At 39.5% G+C, this 27,415-nt stretch overlaps 2 protein-coding genes across 4 annotated transcripts in view; one reads left to right on the top strand and one right to left on the bottom strand.

Annotated features, from left to right (window-relative positions):
- Positions 1-1,657: 1,657 nt before the first annotated feature.
- Positions 1,658-16,846, bottom strand: slc22a16 (solute carrier family 22 member 16). Of its 3 annotated transcripts, none has more exons than XM_034699602.1 (9): positions 16,503-16,846; positions 15,275-15,748; positions 13,911-14,028; positions 10,179-10,737; positions 9,195-9,322; positions 4,900-5,009; positions 4,614-4,713; positions 4,225-4,461; positions 1,658-1,868 (listed from the first exon to the last, which is right to left on the bottom strand). In XM_034699602.1, the coding sequence occupies exons 1-8, from the start codon at positions 16,544-16,546 to the stop codon at positions 4,267-4,269; spliced, it is 1,728 nt and encodes a 575-aa protein (XP_034555493.1). In that variant the 5' UTR covers positions 16,547-16,846; the 3' UTR covers positions 1,658-1,868; positions 4,225-4,266. The 3 variants fall into 3 exon arrangements, with proteins under 3 accessions (XP_034555493.1, XP_034555492.1, XP_034555491.1); XM_034699601.1 differs by lacking the exon at positions 1,658-1,868 and adding an exon at positions 1,960-2,329; XM_034699600.1 differs by lacking the exon at positions 1,658-1,868 and having other exon boundaries at positions 4,177-4,461.
- An 8,912-nt stretch (positions 16,847-25,758) lies between these two features.
- The window catches only part of mettl24 (methyltransferase like 24), a 55,397-nt gene continuing 53,740 nt past the window's right edge, over positions 25,759-27,415 (top strand). Inside the window, exon 1 of the mRNA XM_034699006.1 lies at positions 25,759-26,422. Coding sequence (XP_034554897.1) covers positions 26,099-26,422 — 324 coding nt within the window. The 5' untranslated portion in view covers positions 25,759-26,098. The remainder of the gene's footprint in view (positions 26,423-27,415) is intronic.

The raw sequence follows: 27,415 nt of genomic DNA on the forward strand, positions 1-27,415 counted from the left end.
GGGATACATTCCATGTCCGCAAGTGAACCATAGTGACCTCAAAAGCAGAGTGCAATATGTAAAATAGTACTCTACTACACTAATAAATATTACACAGTTTAAATATATATGTTTATGATTATATAACACACACAAATTATCTGAACCTGAGAAAATGAAGAATCTAAAAAGAAAAACATTAAAAAAGATACATCTTTTCATCTCACAATAACACAACAGTTAGCCTGTTAGCATGGAAGAGACTCAGCTGGCGCTGTTTTAGATCATTATATATTTCATCACAGATGGATTCACTGAATCAACACGTGAGAGGGGATAAGCGCGAGTAGCAAAAACATTTCAACGCAGCTTTAAAATCATTTTTAACTCAAAAAGCGGTGCCAGAGATCGGCCGGTGTTTTGGTTTAAACAGCACCCAATCTCTGCCGACTTTCAGCCTGATGCATCTCTCACAAACGTCTTTAGACGGTCATTTGATATCTGATGAGGATTTTGAATCTTAAAACTCGCTCTGTGTTTCAACAGCTGTGTAAACTCCACAAATACTGATATGTTCAGCTGAAGATCTCCAGTCTACAAGGTCACTTTTAAAAACCATAACACTGGGAGAGACGCATTTGCAGTAGGCTGAGAGAAGACTACTGTTACAAGCTTCTAAATCAAGGGAATCACAGCTTCTTCTTCTGAAAAGTACACACACATACAAAGCAGATAGAACAAATTAAAGAAAGAGAAATCAAGTGAATCACAGATGTGTGTGATGTTGTGGACGACCGGCGGAATAAAAACACTTCAGGTAAGCTACCAATCAGACACGCTCAGCATTGCAGGCCCTGTCCCCCAAAAGCCCCGGGGCTTTTTGAAAAGTACTACCCCCCCCCCCCCCCCCCCCCCCCCCCCCCCCCCAGCAGGGGCTTTTTATGGGGGAGATTATCTACCCCTGAACTAAATTTAGACCCTAGTTCCACAGGTCGAAACGCACGTAGTTCAGGGGTAAAGTCCCTAGTTCCGGGGTGAAGTTCCTCCGGTCGAAATGCCCCTTATGGTACTTTTCGTGGTTTCCCAGCCACTTTCTAATCTGAGGTGAGACTAACCAGATGCAAAAGAGCAGAAAAATGTATCATCTCAGGTTTCTAATGACAGAAAAGTGGTCTGAAGGAGGTAAGGATGATTCCTGAAACATATTTGCAGTAAGCTGTCTGGATGTTGAGCATCTGTGTCAAACTATTTGAAAAAGAAATAAGACCTTGACAAGTCTGAAATGTCAAAGTTCCAGTGAGGAGCTTTATGTATGTGTTGATTTTGGCACCTGTGGACAAAGTGGTACTTCTTATCTCTGCTAGGTTTAGTTTCTTCAAACACCCCCAACTCAAATTTTAACACTGTACTAATGAGGACCACCACGGACATGACAAATCTCACGGCCTTGAACCAGGTCCCGATAAAGGCACAACTACAAGAACAAACACACACACACACATGGGGAACTTGACACAATCTTCTCTCTGTGGTGTCCAATAATAACCACACACATTGAGGAGTATCAGTGTCATGCATGGACTTGGAGCTAGCATTAGAAAACTTAAGGGTTCAAGGCAAGTACATACATTTAGCTTCCCAATCCTCACAATCACTCTTACATACACACTGCTCGTGCTCCTGCATAGTTTTCCTCTCCAAATTGAACACAGAGGGTTTATTCATGTGTTGGGCTGAGCAGAGGGAGCTGTCCTGCGGTAAAAGGACCTCCTCTCCACCAGTGAATAAGAAGCTGTTAGTGTTGGTGGGCTGTTGCCAGAATTGCTCCATGTCCCCCGAATGACGAAAATAGATTCTCTACTTTCCTGCAACAGGTTGGCTGAACACTCCTGTTTGACAAACAGAGAGAAGTAGGTGACTTTGACTTGACTTAATATGTACATATATATATTCTACTGTAGAACAGCAAAGGCCAACAACTTCAGTTTTTCACCAAATTGTTTATTTGTCCAATGAAATAAAATAACACTGACAATGATAACAATTCATAAAAAAAATTATACTGTCACTACTGAAGTGTCCAGGATTGAATACTGAATGCGAGTACAGGATTGTCGTGATTTGTTTTACTCCTTTAAAATAAAGTGCCACAATGGGCTATGATATAAAATATAACACACTAGTAGTTCACTACCAAATGAAAATGAGGTGAGCACCACTCCTCTAAATGGTTGTAGATCATCAATGCCTTTGGTCCAAACTTCTGCAGCTTACTTCTTGAATCTTAAACATCCAGTAATGTCATATTACTCTGCAAGTATTTCCTTTTGTGTTTCCAGCGTCTGGATTACTTCAAAAGAAAAAAGAATTTTGAAACCTAGGGCAACAACTGTTGTACTAACTAGCACACACATGCACACAAACACACTCACGCTTAAAGCTGCCTTGCATAAAAGCTAAACAATGGCATCGCCAATGAGATACAATTAAGTATACTCACTTGAACCATAAAGGCAGGTTTGGATTAGAATAACTTCACAGTGGATGCCCTGAGATTAAATTAAATTGGTCGTTTAAAAAGAATTAAACGCAAGGCACTCAGGAATCAAACATTCCTTTTATGAAATTGAAGAACATTCACTTTATCCATATGGCCGCCTTTTTCCACTGACCTCATGCTCAGCATGGAAAGCTAAATGCTGCTGACCCGTGTTCCACATTGTTAGCTATACAGAAGTCCTGTGTCTGTCAAATCATAGTCCCTGAGCTCCCTTGTCTCGTAGGTTCCTATATAAATAAAGATTGATTGATTGATTTATTGATTGATTGATTGCTCTGGAGGGACATTGGTCAAAATTCAAGTTCAAAAACATATTTGATAAGCTGGGTGCTACTGAATGCTACCATTCAACTGCTTAGCGGGAATAACATTTGCCAGGTTAGCTCCTAGCAAGATGCTTGATTCTGATTGGTCAAAACCCCTTGACGTCACTTGTTAACTTTCACTAACATCAAAGGCAAACTGATCTTATGTCATGTCAAATCAATCTGCAGGGTTCCGGCACATTCTGCACGTTTTACACCATAAACCGTAAGGCGAGCTAAAACAGTTAGTTTCCGATCACATCATGCTGGTATACAATGTGGCTCAAATGTTAGTTTTGGCTAAACATATTTACATATTGGATTCTGTCCAGCTATCCTAGCAATCCTAGCTTCGCGTCAGGATCTTGTCTCACCTTGTCACCACCTCCTAACCATACATTATCCCTTAGTAAGCCACTTCCTAGCGAACAATTACAGCTAGTAGTTTGGTGCTAATGTTAACCGTCATCTGAGTTCAGCTAATGTTTTGTTCAAACTTCAAACAGGGCCAGATTTCCCGTCTCAATTCCACCTAAACTTGTCTTGCCAGTTGCTTACCAATTGAGAAGTTATGAAATTTGAATGATTTGAGTGTGAAACTTAAACACAGCAGTGGAGCATCATACCAGCATTTTAGCTTTCCAGCCGCTGAGTCTAATACTGTATATACTAGAAAGGGAGGCACAGCCATGATCTGCACAAGCAATAAGTGAGCAGTCTCAATGAAAGAACTAAAGGGTAATTCCAATTTATTACCACTTGTGTCTTACTCTTGCAGTTTTTAGAAAGATATTGTAGAGATCTTGGTTATCTGTCTATTTAAGAGGTAAATTGAACTAATTAGATGGAAAAATACAGCAAAACAGTAAATTATTATCCAAACTGTCCATTGTAAACATCCATCACACAGCAACTTCTGCTTTGAGCTACTGTACTGCTACAGCTGTCACTGAGAGGCAAGATCTAAGAAATCACTTCCCTGAGTACAAAGTCAGCATAATAATAAGAAATGAGAGGCAAAACTGCAAAAATAAGACTAAAGCTCTTAAAAACTAAAAAATGTTTTATAGTCCTTCATGTTTACTTGGTCTCAAACACACACACACACACACACACACACACACACACACACACACACACACACACACAAACACACACACAGGACATGATTATCTTGAGCAAATAATTATAAATGCCATGATTGCACCTTTTTTGTGACTGACCAATATATAGCTGAGATCTGTCTACATGAAATAGCAATTGTGTAATGTCTGAGGATCCTTTAAGTGTCATTGTTGGTCATTTTGTACAAAAAAAAATGTCAACAAAAACGTCATTTCAATAAGTTCTGAAAAAAAAAATTCTTCCAGCATTTTTTACTTAATTTTTTTCCTCAATAGCTCCTCTCTTCAAGTCTCTCATCTAGGCTTTGGCGTAATGTTGATTCATCTCCAACCCATCTTCAGCATCTTTATCGCCTGGCGCTGAGCTCTTCTTGCTGGGCTCACGTCCCAGGGCCTCAGCCTCCTCCAAGGTGGATGTTAAAGGTTTGCCAAGAGTCTCTGGCAACAACAATGTCAGCACTCCAATGATGAAGGCCAGGATTCCAACAATTAGCTACAAAGGGTTAGACAAAGAAAAAAGGGTGACCGTTTGTTTAGTTGTCAGTAAATCCTTGGTACAAATGGTGACAGGGTGTAAAGATGATGAAGGTTAATACAGGTCAGTTGTCAGAGAACCAAAAGCTTAAGAGAACTTTGACAGTGTACCTGAGGAAGGTAGACCCAGACGTGAGACAGGTACACACAGAATGGAGCGACCACACTGCCAACACGGCACATCATGCTGCCACTGCCCACTGCCAAAGACCTGGAGGAAAATCACAGACATGAAGACAGCATAACACAGCCGTAATGGATTACTGTTATATATAAAAGTAAAATTTGGAGGCAAATGTGGTTGTAATATCTATTCATAGTGAAATCTGTGTTGTCTCGAGTGTGTGCGAGTAGTTCAGACATCATATGTTTGTTTGTGCTTTGATTCTGTTTTTACCTGATGATAGTAGGGTAAAGCTCACACGTGTACAGGTAGATGAGACCGAAAGCAATGGCGATGGCAAACTTTCCTGTCATGCTCAAAACGATGGCCAGAATCTCGATGTCCTGTGGGGAAAAAAAAACAGCAGGAAATAACCTGTAGATTATATCAAAGCTGATTCATTGTCACAAAAGAAGACCTTTGACCTCCAAAGTCACTCTACTTTCACTTACCTGTGACACAGGAATCACTAGCAATATAACACACACAGAGGTCTGCTTGCACAGGTCTGTACTTTCTAACACTCAACAAAACTCATCTTATATTTGCTACAGTCACCCAGGAACTACTCTTCCAGGAACTAGATGGTTCCTGTGACCCATTGTTGTCTGAGTTTCGACTGTGGGAGGAAGTCCCGGGAAGATGATGAAGATCAGACCAGTGATGTATGGAGAAAAACATAACAATTGCACTACACTACCAGACCAGCAGAGGGCAGTAAGACAAGACGAAGGCCATTCAACAAAGATGACGCCATAGAAGGAGACAAATAGGCCGACGTCATTATGAGCAACACAACAGTTAGCCTGTTAGCATGGAGGATATTCCTCTTGTGCAGATGGATTCACTGAATCAACATTTGAAAGGAGACAAGCTGGAGTGGCAAAGCTGTTTGAACACTGCTTCGAAATCAAGTTTGGCAGAGATCAACTGGTGTTTTGGTTTACAGAGCGACCCTGTTAATCAGCGACTTTCAGCCGGAAGCATCCCTCACAGATGTCTCTTGATTATCATAAAATCTGATGAGGCTTTTCTGACATTTTATTAAATGAGTTTGTTGTAAACTCCACAACCACTGACACATTTAGCTGAAGGTCCCCAGTTTAGAGGGTCACTTTTAATACCATCGCACCATAACACACTGCTGTTATTTTACACCGTAGATCGATTATCTCTTTATCAAAATGCTTTGTCATGTTTTACATACATACATACATGTTGCTGTTAGTACTAGATAAGATGAACCTTATGTCCCCATGGTGCAACCGAACATCAACACAACTTGAGTTGCAAATTAGCTAGTCTAAGCCAAGCGGCAACCTCTGGTCTCAAAATATGAAGCCCATGCAGAAGTGTTATAAACTGCAATTCATCGAGAATCCACTTGAGGCTGGCTGCAGAAACACCGGAAACCACATAGACACCAATTCAAAAAGGACGTTCTTTGCAGCATTAATAAACATGTTTACAGCCTGGCTCAAAAAACGGCTTGGCTCTATGTAGCTAGTTTCTCTATCAGCACACACTGTACCGGGGGGGGGATTTTTTCTAACGCGACGGTTCAGAAGATATTAAGATCATGAGTTTTTGCCCAAATAAGGACATGACTGACTTGACTCCCAGACGGGAACACATAGCTGTTGGCTAAAAGGCTCAAACTCCGCCTCTTTATGTCACACCATGCCTGGTTGAGTTCCGCAATTCCAATATGGCTGCCGCCATCGATTGGCTACAAAACAGCGCTCAGGAACAGACGGGTGACAACACGGATACTATTATTTATACAGTCTATGGTTTAAGAATATGGTTTTGTGTTCACTTGGACCCTAATTTAAGACACTACTAAACAAAGCTTGTGCAATAGGGCACTAAGACTTGATTAGAACTTCACAACTAAAACTGCATTTCACCTTTATAAAAGTGTTAACTGATGATAAAAACATCAGGCCTAGAACCAAAAATTTAAAGTATTTCCTATGAGAAAAAAATGAATGTGAATGCACAATATTAGATGCAGCAAACAATATTTGCTATACCTAAAGAGATAAATAGACACCTTGTAGCACAACACACATGAACACACGCTGATAAGTTCAGACGTTATCAAGACTTTTACACCAAAGGCTGAGAAAAGAATCAGTACTACATAAACAATGTAGCTTTCAGTGAGTTAAAGCAGTGATTTTCAACCACTGTGCCATGGCACACTAGTGTGCCGTGACAGATCGTCAGGTGTGCTGTGGGACATTATCATATTTCACTTAATTATTCCCAAAAAATATTATTCATATACTGCAAATAATTTGCCATGGAGTGCGTCTGTGCCTGCAGTTTAGGGACTGGAGGAGTAATTCAATACTCGTCCATGTACTGACCTGCACTACCCACCCACTGGGTGGCAATAAAGCGCACTAATGACCTTGTTAATTTAAGACTTTTATTCATCATAGAAATAATGATGCGCGTGAGGGGTGTACAAACAGACGTAGGCGTCCAAAAGCGATGGATAAATATTGAAAAAGGAAAAATGAAAACTCCAAACTGGGCCCTGGACAAAATTCTAACCTGGATGAAGAGCGTGATATAGGTGGTTGAAAAGGCAACTTTTATGACAAAAACTACAACAGTGTCTGCAAGAGCTCTCAAAGCTAGCTACTTAGTAGCTGAATTCGTAGCCAAATCAAAAAAGCCACACACTGTGGCACAGACATTAATACTACCTGCAAAAGCTATTGTAAATGAGATGCTTTGCCCTGACACAGTTAAAGAAGTAGCCAGAGTCTCTCTCAGATAAATAGATTCATATATTGAGAGACTAAATGTGTCATTTTGTAAAACTTTTGGTTGGTGGTGTGACTCAGGATTTTTTTAATGTATGAAATGTGCCTTGGCTCAAAAAAGGTTGAAAAACATTGAGTTAAGCAACTAAGAGGAAAGGAAGGAAGAGCAGTTCAGATAAGCTATCCTTCTCATAACATTGAAATTGCAGAGCTAGCTGGACTAAGCTGTTTGTGAACTGGTATCATTGGGTTACAATAGAATGTGCGTCCAATTTGTACATTGGTCCAAGTGCTTCAATCAAAGGGGGTTCTATACAGGTATGTGAGAGTAAGCCTGTACACAGAGTTTCATTAGATCCTTCTATGCAGAGATTGCATCAACAGTAGAGCCAGCAGTGAGCCCAGAAAGAAAAAATAGATCTTGATAGACGACTCTGTCATTGCAGTCTCCTCTGCCTCAGTGTTTTTTCAGCTCACTGTGTCAACCCTGTTTGTTGACCACCCTGTTCAGAATGGCTCTCAATGTCAAAGGTCATATTTACTTGGGCGTTACGTAGCAGCTGTTTGCCAGGCCGGCCATAAGCAGCGCTAATTTGGGTCAGGGATCAGTACACAGAAAATGGGAATTGCAATTGTAGTGTATCAGCTACAACAAGGGAGGAAGGTCACTCAAAGCAGACAAAGGGGTGACTCAAGCCCTTTCCAGATAGAGAGGGAGCTGAAGCTCTGAGTTTGGTGCTATGGGAACTGAAGCTGTAAAGCTAACTTGGTAGGGCCTGCTCATTTATTTATTCATACATATTGTATGTGGCATGATTTTTTTAAAGTAACGTATGTGTGTTGTTGTTTATCGAGGCTAAGAGTTTAACACAAATGTGCATACTTAGGGGCACAGCTGGGTTGACAGACAGGTGTTGTAGCAGTTTGCCAGTAGTACTTCTTTATCGGGTACTTCTAAGGGTTGATTGAAAATTAGGGTTAGTCCAAGCGGCAGCCTCCGGTCTAAAAATATGAGTCCAATGCGGAAGTGCTAAAAACTGCAGTTCATCAAGGGTCCGCTTGAGGCTGGCTCTGGAAGTACCAGAAGTCTCATACACATGAATGGGAAAAAGGCAATCTTTGCAGCAGAAATAAACATGTTTACAGCCTGGTACAAAAGATGAGTGTAGTCTTGATAGCTCATTTCTCGATCACACTGTACGGGGGGTGGATTTTTTTTCTAACGCGGCAATTTCGAAGATATTGAGATTACGAGTCTTCCAATGAGAGGCACAGCTGCCTGCGGGAACACTGTAGCTGGTGGCTAGGAGGCTTAAACTCCACCTCTTTACGTCACACTGGCTCAACAGCAGCAATATGGCTGCCGCCGACGATTGGCCTCAAACAGCTCTTCAGAAACAGATGGGTGACGTTACAGATACTATGTCCATATTTTCTATCAGTCTATGAGTTTCATACATTGTATTTCACCAACAAATGTGCAACAATAAGCTGATTTAAGCCCCACCTCTCTGGGATGACAACCCGGGGCCTTGCACCCCAAACTAACCCCTGGTCACGCCCCTGCTTTGAGGGAAAAATCCCTGCATTGAACAAGACAAAGTGATTTGTGTTGGAATGTGTTTACATTATATAACTCTTCTGACTGATGAACTTTGAAGGGCTTTTAAAAGGTTTATAACCCTTAAGATTTAACGGATTTCTCCAAAGGTAGGCAACGTTAAAAATAATCCCACTGTGAGTACTTACAGGAGGTACAACAATGATGAGCATACAGGCAACCCCGGCCAGGAGCAGGGCTGGGGCACAAGTCTTCTTTCTGCCAATCCGGTCCATTGCAAAACAGCCAACCAGATAAGAGGGAAGCTCCACTGCACCTGGAAACAGCCAATCACAACAACTTGGTCAGAGGTTATCGTGGCCCTGACAGAGAGACATTCTAGCTAAGGGGCCTAAGTAACCGGCATCTCAAATGTTGGTGAAGCGCAGCCTTCTACTGTATGTCTTTATACATAAATAATAATAACTGAGGATATAACATGTTCTAACTTCACTTTAAAGAGAGCATTTTTTAATTTAAATATACAGATAAGATAATAACTTAAGTATAAATACTGCTGAAGTGACACTTAGTAATTCCTAGTTCCAAAATGAAGTATCTGTTTATGTACATCTGATGAAAAATGAAGGCTTAAAAGTCACCAGACTGCCTGGGAAATTCCCCCGCTTTCCATACAACATTAATTAAGCAGAACATCAGCTCTTGATATGTTTAACAAAAAACATGTATTACAGAGCAAATCTAATATCCTTTATTAGATAAAAGAAACTTTGGGAAACTATTAAGCTTTCAGATTAAGAGCTGTGGCTTTCCAGAATTGCTCTCAGGCTTATTTTGATGCTGCATTACAAGAAGCAGAGCAGTAAACAGAGACAAACCAGAAGGCATAAACACTGTCATTGCTCTTCCAATGTCACAATGTTCTCCTAACTTAATCTCAACCCATGGTGAACATAATATTTCACAATGTTCAAACATTGCTAAGTGTAGAGTTGAAGCTTAGGCCCTCTGGACAGTATTTATAGTACCCTGCTCAGCTTGGTGAACAGGGCTGGATTAAGCTATGAGGCCTGTTTGTTTACATGGGGTGGATCTGTTATTAGATTAAGCACTGAACACTCACTCAAGCAGACACATAAAAACACCGTGTACAAGCAGTTCTCATCACTCACCAACAAGGAAGAGGTTAATGTACTGGTTTCCTCCTAGGTTGACTGAGCCCAAAGAGAAGACGTAATAGCCCAGACTTCCGATGAACCAGATGGCCCACACTGTGCATGTCCGGCCCGCCATCCTCCAGCTGCGGAACAGATCCAGGATAGACAGCTTCTTTTCAGACTGCATCGGCTTCTCGTTTGACTCCTCCAGCAGAAGTCTGCCGTTCTCCTTCTCCTCCTGCTCCAGCAGCTCTTCCACATTCATTCTGCTTTCAATTCCATTGACGCGGGCTATAGTGTCCAGCAGGGTCTGAGTATCCTTGTAGCGGCCCTTTGCCATCAGGTAAAAGGGCGTCTCAGGGAACTTCCAGCAGAAGAAGAGGAAAGGCGAGGTGCAGGTGGAAAGGATGATTTGGTAGATCCACCAGAACCTGACTAGGTAACCGGTGAGGGCAACCACCATGATGCCGACAGCAAAGGCTGCGTGCACGTGCATGGAGGTCCATGTGCGCACCTTGATGCCTGTGAACTCTGTGACATAGACAAACACCACCACAAGGTAGCCACTGGAGACCTGAAGGAAGAAGAGATAGAAATGAGAAAAGTGCAGATTAAAAGAGAGGCAAAGCAAGGCAACTTTATTTGTATAGTGCATTTCATATACGAGGTCAACTCAATGTACTCTACATTAAAAGATTAAAAGCATTGGAAACATTCAGACAAGCATAAAAGAACACAATTAAAATGACAAATATAATAAAACAGAAAAGAAAAAGAAAATTAAAAATATAATAAAAATAAAATTTTAATTTGCATTTAAAGTTAGTTCAAATAAGCTAAGATAGGAAGGCAGTAGCCTTCCCAGTAGCAGTAGTAGACTCTAGAGACTGAAAGCAGACCAGTACCTGATGACCTCAGAATTCCAGATGGTTCATACAGCAGCAGCAAATCAGCTATGTATTTTGGGCCTAAACCATTCAGGGCTTTATAAACCATCAGCAGGATTTTAAAGTCTATTCTCTGACAGACAGGAAGCCAGTGTAGAGATCTAAGAACTGGAGTGATGTGGTCTACTTTTTTGGTCCTTGTTAGGACTCGAGCAGCAGCATTCTGTATGAGCTGCAGGCGTCTGATGGACTTTTTAGGGAGTCCTGTAAAGACCCCGTTACAGTAGTCTAGTCTGCTAAAGGTAAATGCATGGACAAGTTTTTCTGCATCCTGCTGAGACATAAGTCCTTCAATCCTTGATATATTCTTAAGGTGATAGTAGGCTGACTTTTTAATTGTCTTAATGTGGCTGCTGAAATTAAGGTCTGAAGAGGAGAGAGTAAGAAAATTGGAATTTGCGTTTGTAGTTTGCAACAAACATACACCAAAAACATGAAAAACCTGGCAGCACAAATATTTCAAACACATGCTACCAGTACTCAGTTAGCAGTGAATTCTTTAAAGGCATTTAAGAGCTCTTGGTGTCAGTATTGTTCCCATGTGTCTGCTATTTTGGTATTCAAGACTTTTGACTGGTGCTTAACTTCCCTTAAGGTAATGGTTCTCAAAGTGTGGGTCGTGACCCCCTGGTGGGTTGCGAGACAGCAATGGGGAGGTCGCGAGATGTCATCCAGAATGTATTTTTGGTTTCAGAAATTGAAAATTGCAGATTTTACCCATTATATTAAAAATGCACCTTTGTTGGATTTATTTCAGTTTAACTCTCAGATCCATCATTACCAAACAAGGTCTGCAAATAAACTCCATCCAGCTTTCTTTCGGACAGCATTTTCTCAGTTTTCCATCAGACACAGAGGCCCTCCCTTTTGGAACAGTTTACCTGGTCATATAACAAGTAACACAAATTTAAACCCATTCAAGAAACAAAACACACACTTTCTATTAGATGAGTTAAGTAATGCAACATGATACAATTTTTAATGCATATTTACAAACACATACTCTCCCCACTTTCCTAACTTTTAAATAAATATTCTGTTCTTTTGTGTTTTGTTTGTTTTTTAACTTTGCCTTCTTTTCTTTTCATCATTGTTTTTAATATTAATCCTGCTTATTAATCTTTTTTGTTTTGTATTTAAATATTCTGGTCTACATTGATACTCTGTCTGTGTTGATTATTTTCTTTGGAGGGCCACTCGACAAGCCTGTTAGGGTTTTTTTTGGCTCCTCCTGCACATAACATGTTATTGGTTAATTTTATCATCAGATTGTATCTGTTATATCTTGGCTCGTGTTATTGAACATGCAATGTTTGTTTTGTTCTTTTATATGTGCAATAAATAAATAAAATAAATATGTTAGTTGCAAGATTATGGTTAGGGTTAGTTTGCAATTAATTAACAAAAGCGTCAGCAGCAGCAGGTTGATTCACAGTAGCATGGGAAACAGTCACATGTGCATGTAGGTAGACTCATTTTCTTCAGACCAGCTAAATGAAGTGAAACAACTGATCACTTCGAGGGACAATTTGGGTCGCGATTCTTTGGTATCTATATTTTGGGGGTTGCTGGCTGAAAAGTTTGGGAGCCCCTGCCTTAAGTGCTCATATTCAGCACTTTCACTGTGCAGCGGCCACTGTGGCTACAAAAAACAAACAAATAGAGGATGACACAAGTGCAGTATATAACAGTCATACGAAAGTTACAGACCAACATTATTTTTAAGTTTGCTAACATTTTGTCTGCCATGAATACGTCATATTTGATCATTTCATATCGCATGAAATCAAGTCTCTATTTGATTTAACTATCAGTGTGTCCTCTTGTCTGGCCTATATCTGAGACATTCCCGTGTTGAAGTCTTCGTCAGAGTTCATAGAAGTCTATGCTTCTAAGAACTACTCTGCTCAGTGTCAAGTGTGGCAGTGCAGCATGAGTGTACACTATCTGGTAGTCTGATTCTATGTGAAAAACAACAGCTGTAACTGAGGAGGACTGAGGGGGATGGTAGGCGGCAGAGAGGAGTTGAACAGTGGAGGCTCTTTGAGAACAACTTTACTGCCTTGCCGATTTGAAGCAGTAATGACTTCCTCTTTTCAGAATCAGAATCAGAATCAGCTTTATTCGCCAAGTATGCTTGAACACACAAGGAATTTGACTTTGGTAAACTGTGCTCTCTTTGTACAAGGCATAAGAATAGGAATAAGAATAAGAACTACAATAAAAAATAAAATGAAAATATAATAACAATAACCTTAGCTATAAATACAAAGAAACAACAAATAGCTTGACTTTTGCCTCATAAAAGACTTTGTTTGAGAACATACGATGAGCACAGAAACGCAGATATGCACAAATGTGAACAAAAATCTACTACTGTTATCACATTTTATCAATGCCTCCTTGAGACAAGGTGGTCATTTTATTTTGTTTCCAGCATGGGATCTGTTTTTGATTTGTGAAATGTTATGTGATGTTTACATTCAGGTATGTACCCAAAGGCTTAAACTTCCCACTCCACAGTTAACATCTGTATTTGGTGAGCATGTTGGCAGGACATCAGTATGGCCAAAAGGAGATGGCTCTTAACATATTTAAAGAGAACTTACATGATTGGCTGAGAGAGAAAATTGTACACATGCAGAACCATAAAGTTCATTCTTTAGGTTCTCTGGTTCCTATATCATTCCACTGCAACTGATTATATATTCCCCAAAAGCCACCAACTGCAGCCACAAGAACAAGGACACGTATAGTACAAGTTGTTTGTATCATGAGTAAATGCATATGCCGGACTCACCATGGCAAGGAGGAATCGCAGAACCATAAAGAAATAGTAGTTTCCTGAGAAAGCCACAGCCACTCCGAGCACAAACTGACAGACGCTGGTGATCATCAGAATCTTCACACGACCCACTCTGGAGGAAAGACAATGCAAGTATGCTTAGATTAGGAAAAATTTGAAAAAGAAACCTACTATATAAAATTGTAAATGACATTTTGGTACTTGTTTGACTCAGTTGGGCTGACATCATATTCTAGGTATTGCATGTTAAAGCTCCTCTGAGAAGAGTTGGTTTGCAGCCCCCATCCCCCCTGTAGACAAATCAGTACATCTTTCCTCTTTGCTGATTGCGTCCTGTACAAGTGTAAGTCATTTTTCTTTGACCAAAACTCTCACCCTGCTTCTCTTTTATTCTTTTAATCATTAATAGTAGCACTCATTGAGGATCTTCACTTTGTATAGCTTAAAATAAAAAGGCTTTTTCTGCAGCCTGCTGTTAATCACTTTGCTGACACCTACCCTGCACCAGCTGTTTCAGGTTTTAAAAATAACCATCCAGAAGTAGTAGTCAATGTTAATGCTAGTGGTCTTCTTTGGTTTTTATAATCATCATACAGAGGCATCATTAAGAATTTTAGTCTGTTGCACTGCCAGCCAGAAACTCCTCCCAGGAGTTTTCTTAAATAAATATATACATGTGTCATTTAGGCCATTCAGATTCTACTTTTAAATTGAAGCTTAAATAATCACCACTTTTGGTACGATCACAGCTAACTTCAGTGTATAAAAGCAGTCAACCAAGGATAAAACACACAAACATGAGGTCCTGTGGGGTTTGTGTGATGATGATTAACTCTTCCATAATAATAACCCCTGCCATCAGCACTTACTTCTCACCCCCCTCTATTTTAACTCTGTAAGTGAGATCCCTTATTAATCAGGTTGGGCAGATATCAAAGCAAGTGGATCCTCCAGACTAAAGTCCTACTTCTAAATGCTGACCACTTCAGTCTTGACAGAACAGCTGCTGCTGCTGCCAAGTCACCTGATGTGTCCGATGTGTCCCCAGATATTACTAAAATCCCATCATCCACTTTCTCTGCCTGTTTATAACAGTCAACAGTCCTTTCACACATGTGTAATGCTCATGAGGTAACTGCAGATGAATTCAGTCCTGTGTACAAGCATGTGTGATAAAAGTATTATAATGTGGGAAATGAGAAATGCAACAATGAAACTCAAACCATCCACAAGAGAAGGGAACTTCCTTATGTGGTGAAACTTTGCTATATGTGTCATGTGATATAATCTACCTACAGATTGTAACTCTCTGCCAGAGTTTACCCATCACCCCTTTCCATTCTGCAGCCCCTGCTCACCTGTCAGCAATGTCCCCAAACACCAGCGCTCCGATCAACACCCCCAGCATGAAGGAGGGCTGGCACAGCTTGGCCAGCCATTCACTCTCACACACCAAGTCCCAGTCGGTCACGATGCTCTGGTAAACCTCGGTGTGGTCGTAAACAAAGTCTTCGCAAGCTTTCACTGTTTTTTTGCCATCAAAGTCGTATGTAAAGTCTTGCGGGTTGATGCGCAGGGCGCAGCTGCACCGGCTGAGCTCCCACTGCTCCCCCTCAACTGTCCTCACCACCAGAGGTCCCGTCCCCGACTTGAAGACAGGCAGGATGTCCGTCAGACTAGATCCTGTCAGGTTACCGTACAGGATATCTGTGATGTTGCCTGGTCCAGCGCACACAAAGTTTGGGGTCTCCACTAAGAAGACAGAGGCCAGGTAGTGGATTCCACAGGCTATGGCCTGGAAGACTGCAGCAAAGTACAGACATGCCTGATACCTGGAAGGACAGGAAATGTATTTAACATATGTTGACACCAGAGCTGAAGAAATGGTGATGTGATATAGCAGTGCAAGAAAGCCATCTCCAGTAAAGTCACCTTAACATGTCCTACCATAACTATTGCAGATGTAAACACAAACATACCAACACATTGGTTAATGGGGGGAAATACATCACAAACAACTTCAATTTAATTAAAATGTAAAACAAGCTGGATAGTGTTAGAGCAGACAAATAGGCCCAGACATGCATCAATTTATAAAAAAAATGTAGTTGGTGAGAGACTAAGGATATGTTTTGAGGAAAAACAAACAAAAACATACAAAACTGGAGAACAAATTTGCAAACTTAGCATCAAAACACTTTGAACACACTAGAATAAGTGTATTTGTATAGCGAAACATGTTGTGTTGTGACATTTAAAGGAGAAGTAGTTCTATAAACAACTGTACATCAGTGACTTTCCTAAACTCAAGAAACAGAACATAAAAGTGTGGCTTAGCTTTAGTATTAATCATTGCCATGTGTTTGAAAACTGTTACAAAGGTGTTAAAAATCACTAAAAGCTATTTCAATATGACTGGGATGAACTCCCTTGTTGTTTGAAGTGTTTGTTTTTGAAAAACAGAAATAACTTCAGACGTTGATAAGTTACTATTCCAAAGCTGCGCTCACAAATATCCACAACTTAATCACAGTCTAAATGAAAAAAATCCCAACAAAATGAGAAGTTTATAAAAGCATGGTATACCTGCTGAAATGTCCGAGCTCGTCGAATATCCTCTCGACGGTCATTTTTCTGGCGGTGAGTTTGTGCCTCGAGGCTCCCGGTGCGTCTCTCTCCTACAGCGGGCAGCAGATCCTGAGCCTCAATGCCAAATTATTCAGAAGTGATGCGTTCACGACGAGGAGTGAGGGTAGGAGGGGCGCACAAGCTCACACACTTGTACGAAAGCATAGTAACAAATTTAGCCTTCTCTCTCTCACACACACACACACACACACACACACACACACACACACACACACGCACGCACACAAAGAGAGAAAAAGAGGGACAAAGAGTCTCTGTCAACAGCTAGCGGGAAGAGAAGCGCATTGGATTGAGATTGTGATCTTTTGAAACATCACACTGAATTAATGCAATCAGGAGTTGTTTTTGTTGCCTATATTTTATTATATGACCCTATGTTTCATGTCTCAATCTGGCTTATCTCTTTGAAGAGGAGGGGCTTTTCAACTTTTTGTAATTTCCTCCTTATAGTGGTCAATTATTGCACCACTGATTACATGATTCACTCTCAAACTATGAAGCTGTCATGTGTTTTATCAATGATAGTCAGCTCATTGAATCTGATACAACTTCAAAGTCACACTGGAAACACAAGATGACTCTTTCTTAAAAGGGTTTAAAAGTATTTGTAAATAAAGTCAAATGTAATCCAAGGAATTAAGGAGAACTGGTTGAAGTGGGTGTTTTTAAAAGTAAATTTAAGACTTACCTTTTTAATCTAGCTTTTAATTTGGAGTAATTTATTTTTAGCCCTGGACTGCATTATTATTATTTGTATTATTATTTTAACCATTATTATTTGAATCATTGCTTTAACATATATTTATCCTATTTAATTATTTATTCATCTATTTATTTCTTGTATTCATCTGATCTACCTTAGTTTTAACTTTTCTTTCCACTATTACTTATTGTATTAATTCTACTGTATTTATTTTATTTTATTTTTAAGTACTTTATATTGTCCTGTTGCTCTAAATCAATACAAAAAAGGCCAAATGGGTATAAAATAGGCTACAATACAAAGCTGACTTTGTTCATGATATTTTTTGTAATATACCAATTTTGAAAAAGGAAAAGCAACAACACATGGTGTTTGAAGTCATCACAGACAGCACAGCTCTAATAGTGAATATTAAAACAGTTTGATTTTTCGAGCAAGAAACAACCTCTGAGTTTAGAAAATCACTTGCCAAAAAGTGAGTCAAAAAAAAATCTCAATTTTTGAGCAGAATTTAACTTCTGGAAAAAAGTATTGTGGGTAGTTTCAGTGTTTTAGACAAAAAGACAACCCAAAGTCCAAACTACAGTTGGTAGAGTTAAATTCCAGCATTGTTTTATTGACATGTTAGCACTGATCAGCAGGTGTGCGTGTCTCTGCTCTCCTTGGTGTGTGCTTACAATGTGTTGAGTTTGCCAAGAGCCTTATTTCAGCCTCTTTAGTAATCTAATTTTATGGACAACTGCTGTTTACCCGCTTATTTTCCAGCTCTAAATTGGCAGTTGTTTTAGACTGAATAGCTTTGATAACTTGGTGTTTCCTCATCCCCCTCATGTGCCATCTTCTCATCTAAATATTGTCACTTATGACTCCAGAAAAGCAGCGTAGTGACAGCCAGACCACCAAACTACAGTCTTTTAAATGGCAGTTACAGCCTGTGGTATGTTAGCATTGCTGTTTACTCAGTTGTTGACTTACCTCGTATAACATCAACAAGTCATACTGTGCCTCTGACTCTGACCCTGCGGATGCATTTTTCTCTGGAGGTGTTACACTGTCAGGATTAACTTTCTTAAAAGCCAATTAACCAAACAGCTGCTGTAAATATGTCTGGCGTTTACAACTTAAGCACAGTGGGACTGAGCAGCTGAGTTTGTAATCATCACAAGGTCACAGTTATGTCCTAAACCAACAACATGCTGTATCCTTACTGTTGTCTATTTTTTACTCTGTAAACCAGGCTGCCACTAGTAGAGAACATTATCATGTTTCTTTATTAGTGAGCTTCTTCATCTTTGGGACTCTGACCCCAAGAGGTCTGAAAATGGGGGGGGGGGGGGGGGGGTCTGATTAATGCTGCAAATTTATGAAGGACTCTATGATAATATCTGTGCCTCTGAATTAACTTGTTTCCTTTAACTGTGGAGTAGACTCTTGTTATCAATACTGTTTTCCTATTAACAATTCACACAGCATTCATTTTCCATTAAAAGCTAAAAAGTTGTTATAATGTTCACACTGTGCCACACAGATAAAAGCTGAGAATATTACAAATAAATGACCCTGCTTCCAGATGATAAGAAGTAAAAACCAAGTGCAACTTTGTGCCATATAAAGTTTAACAACATACTAAACAACACACTGACTACCGTAAGATGAAAGCTTATTTTATAATATAGCTACTTTCTCGCTTGCCTACTGTTACTCTTACCTCTACTTTATAGGGAGTGGCTAAAGACATGCTAACATTACAGCTTCAGGTATAGTCTCAGTAGCTGACATTACTGTTAGCCAGCTAACATTACAACTTGAGGCTTTGTTTTACAGGAACAAGTCCTGTTTTCCTCTCCACTGCAGGAAACCCTGGTAGAGGCAACTTTTTTATCAGTTCTCGATTATGGTGACATTTTGTACAGGCATGCTTCAGCCTCTACACTAAAGCCACTTGATGCCGTTTTTCACTCTGCACTGCGTTTTATTACTGGTGATAGTTACAGCACTCATCATTGCGTACTTTACAAAAAAGTGGGATGATCTTCTCTGGCTGAAAGGCGTGATTTGCATTTTTACCTGTTTATTTATAAAGCGCTTGGGATGCTACCGTTATATTTATCTTCGATGCTAGTTTGGTCATCTGGAGCAAAACACACCAGATCAACTGATTGGCTCACTCTCCAGGTTCCCAGAGTTCATTCTGAGCTGGGTAGATCTCCCTCTGCGTTTTTGCACCATCTGCATGGAACTCACATCAAAGCACTTTAAAAATGAATGCACTGGGTTATTTTAATAATTTCAAATCTCTAGTTTTAAAATTTTGAACCTCTGATTGTACCTGTTTTAACTGACTTTGTGTAACATTATTTTTCAATGGTTGTAACATTACTTTTAATTGTTGTCTGTTTTTAATTGATCATCATTCTTTTAGGGTTATATCTTTTATTAGCTTGTCATGCTTTTATATGTTTCTTTAATATGCCTAGCCATTGCAAATGAGGGCTTGCTCTCAATGATTTTCAAGTTTAAATAAAGATAATTAAAAAAAAATTCTACGTTCTACCTAACATTGTTAATGGCCAGGTGATGTCTGAATGCTAAAGTCACCACTTCAGCACTTCAGGCAGGGGCTTAACAGATATTTTCTAGCCAACAAAACTGTTAGCTAAGAAGTTGCAAAATCCCATATTACACATTGATACAGAGAAAGACAACGTTATGTTAGCCAAGAAGGAGTTGGATGCTAATATTAACTGTTCTCTATGATTCCCTACATTAACAAGATGTTAAACCTTAAATATGTCAGTAACACATTACTTAAAGAGGTAGTTTAATGTTTTTTTATATTTAAAAAACATGTTAAATCAAATGTTGGATGTCAAGACTAATCATTGGCAAAGTTTCAGATTGCATGGTAAAAGTGCGTTGGAGTAATCTCCAGATGAGACTACAGGCTGCTCTGCACAGCTTGATCAAAAGTCAAACTCTGTAAATATACATGTAGATATACAATGCAACAATTCTCAAAGCAAAATTCACATTATTTTATTATTTAACTATCACCTACATATACTTTTTAAATGTAAAAACTACCTCTGCACTACTCACCACTGCACTATTATCATATTATTTTAGCCTGTACATATTAGTAATGCCTACTTGTTGTTCTTTTTGTGTTTATAGTTGATATTATTCTTATTCTTATTATTATTGTTGTTGTTGTTGTTGTTATTATTATATTTTTATTTTTATTCTTATGCCTGTACAAAGAGAGCACAGTTTACCAAGTCAAATTCCTTGTGTGTTCAAGCATACCTGGCCAATAAAGCTGATTCTGATTCTGATTCTGATTCTGAAAGGAGATTTCTGCAAGATCAACACGAGACAGCTCAAATCGTGACATCACAGGGTGGTGCATGTCCTAAAAAGAGCAAATTTATCATTTTGAAAAGTGACAAACAACTTTGTTGCATGACAACAGTAAAGAAGGCTTCCAGACCACTAGGTTCTGGAATGTTGGGGTTGTCCTTAAAGAAACAGTCGCTGATATGAAGCGTTTCTGACAGAGGCTGAAATGAAGGGTTTTAAAGACACCAGCGTGGGATAAGAAAATAATCTTAAAGCTGTGAATCTTGTAAGGCTGCTTCAAAGGAGGAAAAAAAACAGAGCAATACCTCATCTTGAAGAAGTTTAGCTACATATTTGTTGCATGATATCAGAGGAAAATGACCACTCTTTGAAAATAAGTTTTTCTAGCAGAGCAGTTGTTTAATTGTAAGGTTTCGAAAAACAAGAGATTAAGAGCTCAGCTGGCATTTTTGTAGCTTCCTGGAACAAACATGAAGTCAAAAACACCAAAATATTCAGTTTAGTTTGGCAATCCACTTTATTCAACTTCACAAGAACTCCAGGCTTAGTATTAACAAAAGCATCTTTAGCCCCAAGTTGGCCTCTCTGTGTCTGTGTAGAAAGTGCTCCTACTGGAGCCTTTCATTAATAATTGATATGTGCAGTAGTTGTGGCTTTATTGACATACTGTACCTTGCTTTGGCTGGATCCAGCAAGACTGAAAACCATGAAAGTGTTTGCTTTTGATCAGACACTGACATGTCATCTGCTTCACTTCACCTGCTACAAAGAAAAAGGAGATTCACTGTAGAGTTATGATTGAAACACTGTAGGTAATTCATACAGAGTGTGAATGAGTGAAGCACAGTTTGAGTTTTATCAAGTCCTATTTTCACACAAATAAATAATTTACACATTATACATGTGGCTTCCGTCATACTAAATAGCTACACCAACAAAATAAAAGATGATTGGCACATTAGTGTCAATAATTGCAGATTTATAAGGGGAACTGAATCTAATGTGTGCTGTTGACACAAGGTTCATGAGTTAGTCCATTTTTGAAGAGCTTTGTTTCACACAACCGTCCACTGACTTTGACCTTGTGTTTTCTGCTCCCACTAAAAAGCCAACCTACCTTACTTATTCCAATTATATTTAACCCTCCTGTCATGTTGTGGGTCAAATTGACCCTTTTAAAAGTCTATTTTAGGCAATAAATGTCTTCCAAACCAGCTAAATGCAGCATAAAAATCTGGGCAGCATGTGACAGAAGAGGTGTCATGTTAATTTATGAACACCACTTCATAAAAAAAAGTAATTAAAATGTAAAATAAAATAAACAAAAATCTATGTCATGTAAAACTATTGTTATTATATTTAGGGCTTTCCAATGTATATTAAAAAAAGTTTTAACATTAGTTTTAATGGAAAACGAGTGAGTTATCCTCATTGGACCATGATCTGTGAGGATTAAAGAACACCAATGGAATAAATCTTGATTTAAAGGGTTAGAAATGGAGTTAAAAAATAATGTGTATGGGATTTTTGGGGGTTCTCACACTTTTGGATAATTTAATGTGCCCCGGGTCAAATTGACCCAGGAACATTATTGCTGTTCCAGAGAAATGAACATAACAGGAAAGTTAAATGAAGCTTATGAAACATGTGTCACAAGGGGTAAAAGTTGTCCTGTCCTGCCATATTGTTTGGTGTAGAGGAATAAAGTTGACTTTCTTGAGACATTGAGTGTTTTAAGTTTAATGTTTTCTAGTTTGTGATCAGCTCACTTTGACACAGAGACAATGTCTGAAGTGTGGATTGCTTATGGTGTGAGGGCACCAGTGGGTCCATTTATTTTATCAGTCTTTTTGTGCTATTTTGGGCCCCAGACCACGGCAAACACACTAAACATTCCCCTACTCTTGTCACAAATGGCTGCTTCCCACAGAGCAAGATATAAACAACTTTATCCAGGTCTCCAGCCAGAAAACAGCCTTTATTTCCCTGAGCAAACTAACGTATTTCAGACCAGTTGAATCTAGTTTTACTGCGTACTCCACGTAACTATCAGAGGACCTGCTGTTTGTTTATAAGATAGCATCCAGTTAATCCCACCAGAGAGAAAAGTGCACTCTTTATCTTAACCTCCTTGAGCTAACAGGGAATTTTCTGATCAGTGAACTCACTTTGCATCTTTTAATAGCCTGTAATCACACATGGGAACAATAATACTGTGAGCTGGGTTTGCACTCAATTTGGAGATGAATGTTCAAAATGAGTGTCTCATGTGCTCCTTGCAAATTCCTATTTTGACATCTTGTGTGCAAAGTTTAAGCTGCGTGATTCTTTGACAGACTTAGGCCATATAATGCCATATTTAAGTTGGCAGCCGTTTAATGATCAATAATAATCTTATTTCAGTCTTAACAGTTGCCAACTCTCTTGCCAAGTTCCTCTTTGAAGGTATTTGGCCAATCTTTCAGGTAAACATTGGGCCTCAGCCTGACCTCACTTTGGCCTTTGCACTGACTTTCATGCACTGCTTGAAAAAAAGGAGGAGCCAAGGATCAAGTTTACATGACCCGTGCACAAGAGGACAGGAAAGGAGAGAGGAGGACAGAGAGGCAAAAAGAAGGCACACATTTTTAGTCTATGTGGCAGTGGATTTCTGCCAAATCCTGCCAAATCAATGCAGTATGTGTACTGTCATCTAAATAGGGAGGAAAAAAATCTGTTTCCATTCTGAAAAGCCACAACAAAGACATGGTTTCTTTTGACACATGCGTCTGGCAGCCAGGTTCCTTGGCTCAATCTTTTGGATAGAGGGGCTGATTTCTCATACTCACCTACAAGCACGCACTGTACATGACATGCACACACAAAGAGGTGTGTAAACCGTTTAAATTTGTCCTTGCACCGCTTAATTTCTGCATAAATGGGTCACAGTCTTGGAACAGGGTGCATTCCTTCATGATCCTCTCATTGCTTACAGCAACAGTTCAATTACAGGGTGACCTACATCACTTCAGGAGTTCACTTTATGCTGTAATCCATCCCATATGGAAGTGTTAAGAGTACATGAGTTGCCACTAGGGGGCAGTAGAGGTTTTTCTACATGTCTGGCATCTATTTTTTTGTGTAAGTGTAAATCATACACTGTCAGAGCCATAGTGAGTCCAAATTAAACAACTTAATCACTTTTGAATGGTTAGCTGAAGCTGAAGCTGATGCTAATCTACAAGGAAAACTTCACAATTCTGGGATTGTTTGAATAAACATGGTTGGATTAAGAAAAACTGGGAACAGCTTTCACTAAAGAAGATATATTATTAAATGGATATGACCGAAATCCTAAACAATCCTTTTATATTGTGATTATTTTATAGATTAATGGATTAATACAGCAAATTCTAAGCATAATGGATCTATTTAACACAAATCTTCCATCAATCACCAAAATGTTATCCCAGAAGTGCATGTCAACTAGATTGTACATGTTATAAATCTGTTATAAAATATAACTTTTCATTTAACCTTCCTGTTATATGTTGCGGGTCAAATTGACCTTTTTAAAGTCTATTTTAGGCAATATATGCCTTTCAAACCAGCTAAATGCAGCATAAAAACCTGGACAGCATGTGACAGAAGAGGTGTCGTGTTAATGTATCAACATCACTTCATAAAAAATAAAAAAAATTAAAATGTAAAATAAAATAAACAAAAATCTATGTCATCTAAACTATTGTATTTAGATTTAGGGCTTTCCAATGTACATTAAAACAAGTTTTAACATTCATTTTAATGAAAAACGAGTGAGTTATCCTCATTAAACCATGATCTGTGAAAATTAAAGAACACCAAAGGACTAAATCTGTATTTAAATGGTTAGTAATGGAGTTAAAAATTAGATTAAAAAACATGTGTTTTGGCATTTTTTTGGGTTCTGACACTTTTGGATAATTGAATATGCCCCGGGTCAAATTGACCCAGGAACATTATTGCTGTTCCAAAAAAACGAACATAACAGGAGGGTTAAAGCATACTTATTGTCCCCGGTGAGTGAGATTAAAACCTATTTTTAATACCTATAAGCTCCCTTGAATAGAGGAAGGAAAGTAAAATGTTATTTTACCCAAAGGGGGCAGTAGAAAGCTAATTATAAGCATGTATCCACCAGCACAGACTTGGTCCATTAATTTTAACCAGCAAGAAAAGACACAGTCTTATCATTATCATGCATTTCCTTGGTAAGATTAAGCTGTGTCACTGTGCTCTGTGAAGCGCACTTCCATCCAAGTGAAAATGTGTGAGTGCTGCTTTTCTCCGTCCAAAAATAATCCGCTCTGGCAGGACCCATGAATTATATGCGCTGCCTTAGTGTAAAATATCAATAACACATTTAATAAACGGACACACAAGAAGGAGCTGTGATTATCAATCTACGCAAACATAACAGCAGACTTAGAAGTCTCTGGGGGAAGAAATCAATGACAAAGATAATGAAGTTATTTGAGAAGACAATGAGGTCAGTGTTGGCTTAAAAAAAATGCATTTGAGAGTTTTTGCCAAAGTAAATAAAGCACAGAAGTTGGGAGATGTAACTTGATGGCAGTAATTGAGATGCATATTGTACTGGTAAAAACACATGCTGTTAAATGCATGATTATATATTGCAAATCTTCAGAAATTAACCCTGAAAATGTTGTTATGAAATGTTTGTGTGTAAAAAAAAATAACACTGCAAAACCTTGAAAGCATATGCACATCAGATTCCCCCCAGAGTGCATCTTTAACACATTTTGCAGCAATGAAAGAAGTTAGACTTAGAGAAACATATGAGCAATATTACCCTCTCTGTTAATCCAGGCTAAGCTCCTCCATGTTAAGAAAGCCAACTTGTTCGCAGATGCTGAGAGGGGCCTGCATGGACCCGTGGAGCAGGCCCTGCCCATGTCTAGAGTTACACAGTAACCAGAGAGTCTGCAGGGCGGGACGGGCAACCCCAGGGATGGGGGAAGAGCTACAAAGGGGTGTGTGTGTGTGTTTCTGTGTGTGTGAGCTTCATAGAATGAAAAAGAAAGCAATTTAAAGGGGTGTGTGTGTTTGGGGAAAAGGGAGAACTTTAGAGTGTGAGGAGGGAGTTCCCAAAGTTTTCAAAGAGGGCGGCACACATTGTACTTCTGGAGAGCCTCATGACACTCACACACACACACTTATGAACACAAGAGCATGCACATCACACTTCAGGTTAGGATGCAGACACACGTGCTGGATATTATGAGCAGAATTGTTCTTGACATGCTTGTGGTTCATTAACTTACAACTCTTGGTGTATTGGTGGACTTTGAACCTGGAGGGAATGAGAAGCTTGACACAAGAAGAGAAGCGAAGAGAAGAGAAGCAAAGAGAAGAGAAGAGAAAAGAAGATTGTGAAAAACAGGAGAATGGGATAGAAACAGCAAAGAGCAAATCTTATTAGTGGATTGACATGGGCACGGAGCGACTCACCCCAGGTTTGCTGCTGCGCTTAGGTGTTCTTTTCACAGCTGTGTGTGTGTGCATTCATGTTTACCTGGAGACAGGTTGGCGGGCAGCACCTGCACCCCTGGCACTGGGACGTCCCACCCTGTCTGGCCAGAACCGAGGCCAACAGAGCAGAACCAAACAGGTTTCTACAGAGCCGCAGCAGCAGCAGCAGGACAGGAGCGTCAAAAGGAGGATCTCATATGTCCGAACTCTAAGAAAGGACAGGAAGAAGGATGAGGACAAAGAGGACCCCTCATGCTGCCCACCTGCACACTTACACAGAAAGGTATGTTCAAAAATGAGCTTAAATGCTGCGTTTAAGATTCTTGTAAGGCTATCTGATCCTGAATCAGTGCAGGAGACAGAGCGGCTCAATGAGAAGCTTTGACTGCTTCTCTGTGAGTCAGTGGCTTAAAGCGCTGTAATCCCAGGAGGGTGATGATGGAAGAACAGGCAGCTGAATCAATGCACGTTCAATAAGTGTCTCTGAAATGCTTGGAGGTAGAAAAGAAATTCAGACACCGCAGTTTCTTGCAGTGGGGCTGGCATAACATAAACCCCAAAATATATTATATACAGCACCGTATATAGGGTGTAACAACAGAGTATCTTATTTAATTAGAGAGTTCTACAACTCACTCCAGCAAGGAGCAGAATTGAAAAATCAAGCCTAAGCAAACTTTGGTGTATGCTGAAAAAGCAGTCAGAACACATACAGCTGTAAGGAAATCTCAACTATCTTTTTAAAAGTCGTCTTACAACAATTTATCTCTACAGACACGCTTCTTTATCCAACTGCAACTGGCAAACCATACTAGTTCAACTTGAGCAACAGATAGATAGATAGATAGATAGATAGATAGATAGATAGATAGATAGATAGATAGATAGATAGATAGATAGATAGATAGATAGATAGATAGATAGATAGATAGATAGATAGATAGATAGATAGATCTTTATTTGTCCTTAATAAGGAAATTTGTTGCCACCGTCTGTACAAGAATACATGTATAAACACAATAAACAATAAACATCCACCCAGCCTCACAACAACGGTGCACCTCATCCCACATCTGAACACACAGGACACATCTGAACACACTGGACACGTTACAATGGCATTTCATTTAGCAGTGCTATGGCCGGCGGGACAAAGCTTCTGCCAAACCGGGCTCGCCTACAGTATGGGTATCTGTATCTGCGACCGGATGGGAGTAGTGTGAAGACTGAGTAGAGGGGGTATTGGGGGTCCAGTGTTATAGTCCGTGCTCGGCGT

The sequence above is a fragment of the Notolabrus celidotus genome, chromosome 13, assembly GCF_009762535.1.
Source record: "Notolabrus celidotus isolate fNotCel1 chromosome 13, fNotCel1.pri, whole genome shotgun sequence".
NCBI lineage: Eukaryota > Metazoa > Chordata > Actinopteri > Labriformes > Labridae > Notolabrus > Notolabrus celidotus.